This window comes from Panulirus ornatus, chromosome 64, assembly GCF_036320965.1.
Source record: "Panulirus ornatus isolate Po-2019 chromosome 64, ASM3632096v1, whole genome shotgun sequence".
In the NCBI taxonomy this organism is placed as follows: domain Eukaryota; kingdom Metazoa; phylum Arthropoda; class Malacostraca; order Decapoda; family Palinuridae; genus Panulirus; species Panulirus ornatus.
In genome coordinates this window covers 1915019-1928032 of record NC_092287.1, presented here as the reverse complement: position 1 = coordinate 1928032, position 13014 = coordinate 1915019, and the positions used below count along the sequence as shown (strand labels likewise).

Here is a 13014-nt window from a genome sequence, read left to right as displayed (position 1 = left end):
CTGTTGTAGCTTAAACCTTTGTTTATGCCAAGATTTTATTTGTATTGTGTCTATGGAGTGTCTTAGTATTCCCGATATTTACAGGGCTTTTAAGTACCCCATAGTAATTTGTTGAATGTACATTGGATATGCAAGTGGAAAGCGTTATAAATGTTAGATATACTATTTCAGTTAAACATTTCACAAGAATATATGCACAATTAAACTGTATTACATACAGTGAAATAATTGAAAGTCAGTTTAAGTATGAACAAAAAATAGTGTTTATCTAAACCACAATGGTTGACTAACAAATAATTATTGTGATATAGGGATATCTCTCCAAGGGATTACAAAATAAAAAGAGATGGAGTGCTTACAAGATCTATTAAAAATGTAGAGTTTCATACACTGGGAACCTTACGGCCATAATATATGATCAGAGAAGTTCAGCTTACATTTTGCACCTGAAAGTGAATCACAGACAAATACACATTCCTCTAAAGAAATGAAACTGCACGTCTTTGAGGGGAAACACCACTTTTCATCTGTGACCTACAAAACATAAATGTGAATAGGATTCAAATCAAAGTTTTTACGAGGAATATGCATAAATTACCTAACATGGTCCTTGACAAACCTGCTGTCCAACATTACATGTTTTCTGAAAGCAGTAATACCCCATCAGATGTCAAGTTAGACTACTACAAAAACCTACACTGTTCATCAGCATGAACACAGGAAGGGGCACTTATTCTACCACTAAAATTACACAGGTATGATGTGAATGTCTAGTATCACTTGGTACAACATTAAACAACATAGGACAATACAATAATATAGAAAAAGTAAAGAACACATTTAATTTCCACAGCATGTCTGTTACATCTTTAGGAATTCAAGATTATGTAACACTTGATTAATTTTTTGGTTCATTTTGTGTTTTGTAACACAACAGATAAATAAGACTTACCCTAATCTAATCTTATTTACTAAAGGTAATGAATTCAGATATAATTTTTGATGATACCAGTGGGCTATTTTTGTCTCATCTCCATCGTAAATAATTTCTAAAATTTCTGAACACATATATTGGGATCAGCCACCTATGTCCTGGTGGTTTGGGAAATGCCTTTGGCCTTCAAGAAAATTTTGTTTTTAGATGCTCTCTGGTAAAATCTTGGCTTAATTCCTCAACTTACCATGAGCTTATTACCTAAAGGGGTTGTAATGGATAAAAAGTGAAAATTTAGTTTATTCCACTTCTGTAAAGGTGCAAAAATGTCATATAAATTTATAATGACTATAACTCCTGTTTCTTCAACTATTTAAAAAAATCCTTGAAAACTCAACTGACAAATCTAATTCATCTGAAAATCTAACATAAAAAGGAACATCCTGGAGGTACTCATTCACATAAAACATATGTTGGATTCTCAAATGCAAGTTAGTCTAAGGTGTTAAGATATTTTCTACTGTTTTAAGAAATTTAACACCAGACGAACTAAGTTCTACTTCTTCAAAGTGTTCTACTTGATTACCCTGAGGGTCATTGTTCTGACTTTTGTTATGCCTTCTTCTAATGCTATTAGGTGCGTTAGTATCTGGTACGACATTACTATCATCTAAACTTGAATTTAGTGACTCTTCCAAAATGTTTTTTACTTCACTGTAGAAATCCATTGCTGTGCTTGTTATATCTGCATCAATAACATCCACAGGGGTAAGGTCATCAGATGCTCCTGATGAGGGCCTGTTTTGGTGGACATCTACATAATCCTCTTGTTTTTGACATTGATTACCACTCTCATTCTGTGAAGAGCTGAGAGAAGTGCTTCTATCTGTATTTATACTGATACTACTCGAGGATTTTTGCTCTAACTGCTTGTCTCCTAATGTGCTACAACTGGCTGTATTGCTGTTCTCACTGGGATCTGATCTATTACTTGTAGACCCATTCTTAGGTGGTAGAATCTTTTTCCTGCATGAACCTTTCAGTCGGGGGTGGGTGGAATCAGTTGAAACTGTTAGGCCTTTTACTTCATTATTCCCTCCTCTTGTAACCACATCCAAACTTGTCTGTCCTTCTGTTTGGTCCTCAGATGTAAAATGTCCTGTGAGAGGAGTAGATGTCACAGTGAAAACCCCAGAATCATTCTGGGTTTTTCTCTGAAGTCTGGGAGGGAAGCAAATTGCAGTGTCTTCAGTAAAACCTTCTGGATGTAGGACCTCAGTCAACTTTTTGGATATAAGGTGCTCCAAACTATTCTCCAGGATACTGGATGACATAACAATCAAAGGCTGAATATTTTCCTGAAAAAACATAAAACTAGGTTAACAGAATTACAGCATCTACATAAAGAATATTAATCAATCACTTTAGGATGGGCTGAGGCATGAAGAAATATTGTGAAGCCACATATGCATATTGCTTTTTACAAAAGATGGCACAATAAGCCATAAATGCCAAAAAGAAAGGACAAAAGTGATAAGTAAAAAAATTTTCATGAAAGATATTCAGGTTTTCTCTAACCATCAAACAGTGGTCTTCCCATCCTGGTTCACCCCCCTCAGAAAAAAACTCTTTTCCTTACAGAACATGTCTGTGCTATAATCCAATAATGAAAACATTCAAAAAATAAGAATAATTTTGTTAATGTTCATGTGGAGGGTACTACATAGATGAGAAGAGTCTGTGCTGGTGGCATGGATGCTAATATTTATATAAAACTACAATATGTTTTTTCTAGGCATGACTGCACATGATACACACATAATCATATTTATCTATTTACTATTATACTTGATCACCATTTCCCATATCAGTGAGATAGCATCAGGAAATGGAAGAGGAATGGCCCACCTACTCATATATACATATTTATTATTATTATCATAATTAGTCGCTGTCTTCCGTGTTAGCGAGGAAGCGCAAGGAAACAGACAAAAGAATGGCCCAACCAACCCACATACACATGTATATACATAAGCACCCACACATGCACATATACATATCTACATATTTCACGTATACATACATATACATATAGAGACATGAACATATACAAACATGTACATATTCATACTTGCTGCTTTCACCGCCACACATGAAAAACAGCACCCCCCTCCCCCCACGCGCATGAGGTAGCACTAGGAAAAGACAACAAAGGCCATATTCGTTTACACTCACTCTCTAACTGTCATGTGTAATGCACTGAAACCACAGCTCCCTTTCCATGCCGACACACACATATACATACATATGCATAAACAGCCGACACACACATATACATACATATGCATAAACAGACATATTTTTTTCATTCTATTCACCACTTCCCATGTTAGCGAGGTAGCATTAAGAACAGACGACTAAGCATTTGAGGGAATATCCTCGCTTGGCGCCCTCCTCTATTCCTTCTTTTGGAAAACTAAAAATAAGAGGGGAGGATTTCCAGAACCCGCTACCTTCCCTTTAAGTCGCCTTCTACGACACGCAGGGAATACGTGGGAAGTATTCTTTCTCCCATATCCAAAGGGATATAAACAGACATATGTATATATATATTCATTATACTTGAGCACCGTTTCCCTCAACTCATATAAACACATATCTTTTCATTTATTATAGTCTGTCACTGTCTCCCGCGTTAGAGAGGTAGTGCAGGGAAACAGACGAAAAAATGGCCCAACCCACCCACATACGCATGTATATATATACATGTCCACACACGCACATATACATACCTATACATCTCAACGTATACATATATATGGTAAAGTGTGTGAAAGAAGAAAGTTACTAGTAAATGTGAATAAGAGCAAGGTAATAATATTAGGTACAGTAGGATTGAGGGTCAAGTCAATTGGGAGGTAAGTTTGAATGGAGAAAAACTGGAGGAAGTAAAGTGTTTTAGATATCTGGGAGTGGATCTGGCAGCGATGGAACCATGGAAGCGGAAGTAAATCATAGGGTGGGGGAGGGGGCGAAAATCCTGGGAGCCTTGAAGAATGAGTGGAAGTCGAGAACATTATCTCGGAAAGCAAAAATGGCTATGTTTGAAGGAATAGTGGTTCCAACAATGTTGTATGGTTGCGAGGTGTGGGCTAAGGATAGAGTTGTGCGCAGGAGGGTAGATGTGCTGGAAATGAGATGCTTGAGGACAATATGTGGTGTGAGGTGGTTTGATCGAGTAAGTAATGTAAGGGTAAGAGAGATGTGTGGAAATAAAAAGAGCGTGGTTGAGAGAGCAGAAGAGGGTGTTTTGAAATGGTTTGGGCACATGGAGAGAATGAGTGAGGAAAGATTGACCAAGAGGATATATGTGTCGGAGGTGGAGGGAACGAGGAGAAGTGGGAGACCAAATTGGAGGTGGAAAGATGGAGTGAAAAAGATTTTGAGTGATCAGGGCCTGAACATGCAGGAGGGTGAAAGGTGGGCAAGGAATAGAGTGAATTGGATCGATGCGGTATACCGGGGTCGACGTGCTGTCAATGGATTGAATTAGGGCATGTGAAGCGTCTGGGATAAACCATGGAAAGTTCTGTGGGGCCTGGATGTGGAAAGGGAGCTGTGGTTTCGGGCATTATTGCATGACAGCTGGAGACTGAGTGTGAGCGAATGGGGCCTTTGTTGTCTTTTCCTGGCACTGCCTCGTGCACATGAGGGGGGAGGGGGATGTTATTCCGTGTGTGGCGGGGTGGCGATGGGGGTGAGTAGGGGCAGACAGTGTGAATTGTGTGCATGTGTGTATATGTGTGTGTGTGTGTGTGTGTGTGTGTGTATATATGTGTGTACGTTGGGATGTGTGGGTGTGTATGTTTGCGTGTGTGGACGTGTGTGTGTGTGTGTGTGTGCATGTGTGTGGGGGTGGGTTGGGGCTATTTCTTTCGTCTGTTTCCTTGCGCTACCTCACAGGCGCGGGAGACAGCGAAAAAGCAAAAGAAAAAAAAGAAAAAATATATATATACACACACTCAGACCTATACATATATGCATAATTCATACTGTTTGCCCTTATTCATTCCCGTCACCACCCTGCCACACATGAAATGACAGCCCCCTCCCCCGCATGTGTGTGAGGTAGCACTAGGAAAAGACAACAAAGGCCACATTCTTTCACAGTCTCTAGCTGTCATGTATAATGCACTGAAACCACAGCTCCCTTTCCACATCCAGGCCCCACAAAACTTTCCACGGTTTACCCCAGACGCACATACACTCACATATACAAACATATACATATATATACATGTGCGTATTCATACTTGATGGTGCTACACCATCCCACATAAAACAGTTTTGCAACCCTTTGCTTCAGTGAGGTAGTGCTCCCTATCCACATCCAGGTCCCACAGACATTTCCATGGTTTATACCAGATGTTTCACATGCCCTAGTTCAGTCCATTGAGAGCACATCGACCCAGGTATAACCACATCATTCCAATTCAATCTATTCCTTGCACACCTCTCACCCTCCTGTATGTTCAGGTCCCGATCACTCAAAATCTTTTTCACTCCATCCTTCCACCTCCAATTTGGTCTTCTGCTTCTCCTTGTTCCCTCCACCTCTAACACATATATCCTCTATGTCAGTCTTTCCTTGGTCATTCTCTCCATATGTCCAAACCATTTAAACACATCCACTTCTGCTCTCTCAACCACACTCTTTAGATTTCTACAAACCTCTCTTACCCTTTCATTACTCAATCAAACCACCTCACACCACATATTGTCCTCAAACATTTCATTTCCAACACATCCACCCACTTCTGTACAACCCTACCTATAGCTCATGCCTCACAACCACATAACATTGTTGGACCTACTATTCCTTCAAACATACCCATTTTTGCTCTCCAAGATAACATTATCTCTTTCCACACATTCTTCATCGCTCCCAGAACCTTCGCCCCCTCCCCCACCCTGTGACTCACTTACGCTTCCATGGTTCCTTTGGCTGCTAAGTCCACTCCCAGATATCCAAAACACTTCACTTCCTCCAATATTTCTCCATTCAAACTTACATCCCAATTAACTTGTCTCTCAACCCTAGTGAACCTAATAACCTTGCTCATATTCACATCTACTCTCAACTTTTTCTTTTCACATACTTTTCCAAACTCAGTCACCAACTTCTACAGTTTCACACTCAAATCAGCCACCAAAGTAAGACAAACGAAAAAGAGATGTGCAAGGAAAATTTAAAAAGTCTAAATTCACTAACAATAACTTATATCTATATTAATAAATAAAAGAATAACTTCCTTTTCACTAAAAACCAACTTAATACCATGAAACCTGTTTCTTTTATTCTAAAATTTACTACAATTTTGAGCGTGTACATGTGGCATCCTGCAAGATGATGTACATGCACTCTGATGATCAGTGGGTGACTGGCAAGTGATTTTTTTTTCATCTGTGGCAAGAGGCTACCAGTAACAACTATGGGTTAATTTATCTATCTATATCTTTGAAGCCCAATCCTTCTAGGAACTCCCAGCAAGGGGCTGACCAAAGCAAAAGAGTCTCCACTTATCTCGGTCCTTATATACCTCCCCTGTATACACCATTCCATGCATTCTTTCCCCTTTCCTCTCCCACCACTACTCTTTCTCTATTTCCCTCATAGCCTTAATGGTAGAAGAAAATGTTAGCTGTGCATGCAGGAACCCATTGCCAGGATTATAAGGAAATTCTAACCTATCAGGAAAGGTTGTACTACTCCAATTCCTGCAAAGACTAGAGATATGTACACTGACTCAGAACATTTCATGTGTTAGACACAAAATACTTTTAAGGTTAAAACTGTGCTAGTTGCTGCCTCACAGGATTTTACTCAGATGCAGTAAGATTAATACTGTTATATGATACTGGTAACAGGCCTATAAGAGTTTATTTAGAGTAGGGTTTAATGAAATACTACATAAATAAGAGTTAAATACACAAAATTACATAATAGAAATACTTAAAAAAATACAATCATACATGACTGAGATACCTTTTTAATCATTTCTCCCCCACACTTTGACTAAATACATTCACAAAAGAGACTTGTACAATATTCCCAAACCCAACTCCTTTGAAGACAAGTTAGTGTGGGTTTGGAAAGTATTACTGTACAGTATATCTTTACAGGTTCTGTGGCAACTGTTGCTCAGTAAGGCATGTATTCACAAGCTGAGGTGCTGTTAAACTTAATTCAAACCATTCTATTAATAACCAGGTCATAGCAAAGGTCACACATAAGTGTCTAATTTCCCAGTGGAAAAGCCCTTTACACATGATTAATACAAAGCCACAGGAAGAGATCCAAAAAATGCAAGAAATACTAGAAAGTATGACACTAAGAGTTCCTTCGGAAAAGAAGCACCACTGTTACACTAGCAGAAGCTATCTAACATAATGTGCAGAGCTCCCCATATGAATAATACTTCCCATATTGAAAGCAGGTTGGGTGATAAAAAACATCCTACAAAAACCAAAGACATCACCATAAATGACAAATTATTACAGTACCTGCTTGAGGATGCATGACCATGTTAAGGAGCTGCACTTACATCATTCAAGATGAAACCAAGAATTCTGGAGAAATTTTTTTTTCAACAAATTTTATTGATAAACAAAAAGCACTCTGTGTATTATGGGGTCACAGAATCCTCTATAAAAAATGCCTGAAACAGCAAATGTTGAAAAACACCAATATGTGATAAACACAGCTGACAATAAATTATGAAAATACTGCATACTAAAAGCACACCTCCTGAATATGGTACTATTTTTGGAAGAGCTGTCCTTTGTGAATTCAAAACTCACTTGCGATGCTGAGTGAACTGCTGCCTGAAAAATATAAAACCATAATCTCTTTTGAGATTTTCTTTCCTACTGTACTCTTAGTAACATAATATTCTGCAATTCTTATATCATTTCACTCGATAATCTTGAAGGCTTGAAGTATGGAAAAAGACTTTAAGAACAAGGTGAAAGCACCAACCCTACCACTTGTAATGGAAAGTGTTCTAAAGTACGCAATGACAAGTAATTAGTTATAATGTACTTCAAGAACAAGGTGAAAGCACCAACTCTACCACTTGTAAAGGAAAGTACATGGTTCTTTTTTGTTCAAATGATATCTTATCATTTATTCATTCATTTATCTATTTACTATACTGTTTCCCACATCAGTGAGGTAATGCCAGGAAACAGAAGGAGAATGGCCCATCCACTCACATACACATATGTGTACATAAGCGCCCATACACGCACATATATATATACATATCAACATATACATACATACATATACATATTCCTATGAGTCCACAGGGAAAATGAAACATGAAAAGTTCACAAGTGCACTTTCGTGTAATAATCACATCATCAGGGGAGACACGAGAGAAATATAAGTCAGTTGATATACATCGAAGAGACGAAGCTAGGACGCCATTTGGTAAACATGGTTTTGGACAATCACATGTTTACCAAATGGCGTTCTAGCTTCGTCTCTTTGATGTATATCAACTGACTGTTATATTTCTCTCGTGTCTCCCCTGATGATGTGATTATTACACGAAAGTGCACTTGGGAACGTTTCGTGTTTCATTTTCCCTGTGGACTCATAGGAATATCTTGATCACGTGCAAAATTGCGATCCTTTCCAACATATACATATGTATATGTATGTATATGTGTGTGTATGGGCGTTTATGTGTACAGATGTGTATATGAGTGGATGGGCCATTCTTTGTCTGTTTCCTGGCACTACCTTGCTGAAAAGGGAAACAGTGATTAAGTATAATAAGAATATAAATAATAAGTGTTATTTGAATAACATGACTCGGAAGAGACTTACAAGGAAACCAGTGATACTGTGGGAGGATGAAATGAGGAAGTATGGACAAAAAGAGGGAGAAAGATGAATAAAGAGGCATTTATTCATCATACTTAATTGCTGCCTCCCACATCTACGTGGTAGTGAAAGGAAACAGACAAAAGAATGGCCCAACCCACACACATACACATGTATATATATAAACGCCCACACACACACACATATACATACATATACACTTCAACATATACATATACATACACAGACATATACATATATACACATGTACATATTCATACTTACTGCCTTCATCCATTCCAGTCGCTACCCCGCCACAAATGAAATCGCCATCTCCCGCGTTTGCGAGGCAGTACAAGGAAACAGACAAAAAATGGCCTAACCCACCCACATACACATGTATATACATAAATGCCCAAACACACACACATACATACATATACATTTCAACGCATACATACATATACAAATACACACATGTATGTATTCATACTTGCTGCCCTCATCTATTCCCGTCGCCGCCCTGCCGCACATAAAAAGGTAGCGCTGGGAAAAGACAACACAGGTCACATTCATTCACACTCAGTCTCTAGCTGTCATGTATAATGCACCGTAACCACAGCTCCCTTTCCACATCCAGGCCCCACAAAACTTTCCATGGTTTACCCCAGATGCTTCACATGCCCTGGTTCAATCCACTGACAACAAGTCAACCCTGGTATACTACATAATTCCAATTCACTTTATTCCTTGCACACCTTTCACCCTCCTGTATGTTCAGGCCCCGATCGCTCAAAATTGCCTTCACTCCATCCTTCCACACATGTAAAGACAAGTACATACACAAGTAAGAGCACAAGTTTGTTGAATTATGAAGGTAAAGCATTTGCTAGATGACCACTGACTACAAATGATATGGATAATTTGCTAAGGAATCAATAATGAAAATATGTATTAAGTTTAAAGAGGGCATTGGGGAAGTTGCTGGATGGAGTAATAATACTACATAATACACAGAATTCTGAATATATTCAGTGAATCAATTAAAACCAAGGAATTTTTCATAGATTGTCCCTCCTATAAGTCGAAGGATTATGGTTGGAGACAAAAGAGATTACTTCACAAACAATATCTTGGTAGTCTACTCCATTGACTTACATGAGATCAAGTAAAAAACAAGTTAAATCCTAAGGCAATGTGATGGTGTAATACTATCAATTTGAACATTAGACAGGAACTTTAGAGGCAGAAGTAGATGGTAGGAACATTAGGCCAATGGCCTGTTAAGGGTGAGGCACTAAAGACTAAGAAATGCACTGGAGTTCACCAGTTATGGAGATTCTTTTGTCGTGGTCATCCCCCGGGGGGAGGGGGGAGGGGGGAGGGGGGGTGTTTCCGTCTCTCTCTCTCTCTCTCTCTCTCTCTCTCTCTCTCTCTCTCTCCCCCCCCCCCCCCATAGAACAAATACTTAAGATACAGATATAGTTGGATTTACTTATCAATCTCTAATTACCTCAACACAAATTTCTGTGAGGGTCCTGGTGTTAACCAAGATCTCTTTCTAATGCTCCTGCCTAATATTCCTACCTACTATTCCTACTGAATATTTCTACCTAATGCTCCTGCCTAATTTTCTTATCTACTGCTTCTATCTACTGCTCCCACCATTTTGCCAAAATGTACGGCTAGCACACAGCACTCACTGCAGAATAGTCTAGTTATAAACAATGAGTTGTGAGAGTTAAGTGCTGTCAAGGGTTATGTGGGACAAGGAGAGATTGTATGTCTGTGGACAGAATGTAAGCAGTCAATGTGTGGGTGAGGCAGAGATAAAAGACAACTAACTGTTTCAGAAGAGTGCAACTTTACAACCATTGAAGTGTTGAATCACTAAAAAGCCATTACTAAGCCTCCCAGTACTTAGTGGATAGTACCAGTATATACCTCCCTGGTTGGTGGCTGCCTACCAACTCCTTTTCCCAGATTATATACAACAGTATTGATGATCTAGTGCCTACAGAACTATATCAATCTAATAATATTACTTTTACACACCTGATTTTGTGTTGATATAGCTGCTCTTGTAATGTCAGTCAGCATGGAACGGGACTCCTTCATGAACTTCTCACGGTCACGATTTAGTTGGGCAACAGCCTAAATATAATCAGAGCTAATCAATATACATATATATATATATATACATAGGTATATACATTACACATGACAGCTAGAGACTGAGTGAGAATGAATGTGGCCTTTGCTGTCTTTTCTTAGCGCTACCTCACACACGCGTGGGGGAGGGTGGTGCCATTTCATGTGTGCGGGCTGGTGATGGGAATGGATGAAGGCAGCAAGTATGGATATGTACATGTGTATATATGCATATGTCTGTGTATGTATATGTATGTAAACAATGAAATGTATAGGTATGTATCTGTGTGAGTGGGCATTTATGTATATACATGTGTATGTGGGTGGGTTGGGCTTCTTTCATCTGTTTCCTTGCACTACCTTGCTAATGAGGGAGACAGCGACTAAGTATAATAATAATAATAATAATAGAAATATACATAAATGCCTACACAAACACATATACATATCAACATATACATACACAGTCATATACATATATACAGATGTACATATTCATTCCTGGTGCTACCTTGTCCCACAGGAAACAGAACTGCTAACTCCTGCTTCAGTGAGGTAGCGCCAAGAAAAAGAACAAAAAAAGCCACATTTGTTCATACTTAGTCTCTAGCTGTCAGGTGTAATGCACTGACTATACCCTAATTTGGAGGATAGGAGCTAGAACATATAACATAATATACTACCAGAAATGTTCTAATTAGTATGTTCATATACCAATGTCATGCACACAACCCTACCAGACTTCATACCCATACTTTACCTCTTTCACATTTCCATTTGTGGCATGCAACTGTCCAAATAAAATTAGAAATTACACATCAGAAAAATAATAATAAAAAGCTTAAATCAAATGAAAGATTGGAAAATAAAAAAAAATCATAAATCAAAGTGACATTTTGGTACACAATTTCTAATAGCACCAATTATTTTTCATTTTCACATCACTTTGCTACTTCCCACCATGCAAAATAGTGTCAAATGCAAACATGAAAAAAGTGCCTTGCAACCAAAAATACTCAAATCTTGTAGAAAAAAAAGATACTACCAAAACAATCTCACCTCAAAATGCTAGGTACTCAGTTCTTTGCAACAGAACTAGACCCTTTCCATTGAAAAAATTCCATAACCAACCTCCAAGTAAAATCAAAAACCTTATTGAGGATTCTACTTCAAACCATCTGTATTTATCAATCCCACTGCCCAAATATGATACTGACAAAACCTATACACATCAGAATGTCCAGAGAGACACTAAACAACCACACTCCCAACCCAGTTTTACACTACTCTACTGACACACACAGATTGATCAAGGAACGAGTCTATGCATGACAGTCATCTAGTCTTCCAAGACATAGAGTGTAAGCTGAGACAAAAAAGTTTGGTGGGTGGGATAGAGTGATCTTGGAGTCGTTAGAAAGATCATGATATTACAACTCACAAAAGGTAGATCAAATGATTAAAGCTACAGTCTGGGGAACCCTTCTACTGGATTTAAAACTTCCTTACTGGAAGGGAATCAAAGATGCATATCAAAATACTTTATCAAATTAAGAGTACTCATTAGCATCTAATAGGACTCAGTCTTGAGTTACTGCTATTCATGATCTATGTAAATGACTTGCCAGAAAGACTAAAATCATACATGAATATGCTGGAAAATGATGCTAAGATCATGAGAAAAGTTTGGAGTTAACAGGTTAATGAAAACCTCAAAAAGAGATCTATAAAGGCTCCATCTGTGGTCAAATACATAGCGAATGAAGGTCAACCCAAGTAAATGTTAAGTGAGGAAGAGTGACACATAAAAAGAAGGCAAAATAATGACCATCATCTTGCAAAGGCTGATTGCAGGAAACATCGTGACTGGAATTCAAAATTGACATAATATTATACTCATCCTATCCCTAGAACATCAAATCAAGAGGAATGTTAAAAAGATATACTACTCATTTGTCAACATCAAAATTGCATTTGAATATGTTCAGGAAAGTATTAACAACATACACTAGATCCACACTAAAGTTAAAAGCAC

General features: G+C 38.3%; 1 protein-coding gene across 6 annotated transcripts in view; it reads right to left on the bottom strand.

Annotated features, from left to right (window-relative positions):
- Window positions 1–347: 347 nt before the first annotated feature.
- LOC139746260 (uncharacterized) overlaps window positions 348–13014 on the bottom strand; it is a 224400-nt gene continuing 211733 nt past the window's right edge. For 4 of the 6 annotated variants that reach the window (XM_071657291.1, XM_071657294.1, XM_071657290.1 and 1 more), the window contains 3 exons: window positions 10884–10982; window positions 7796–7819; window positions 348–2292 (listed from right to left, as the gene is read on the bottom strand). In XM_071657291.1, the coding sequence (XP_071513392.1) occupies window positions 1432–2292; window positions 7796–7819; window positions 10884–10982 (984 nt within the window). In that variant the 3' untranslated portion in view covers window positions 348–1431. The remainder of the gene's footprint in view (window positions 2293–7795; window positions 7820–10883; window positions 10983–13014) is intronic. The other 2 variants (XM_071657292.1, XM_071657295.1) reach the window with 1 other exon arrangement.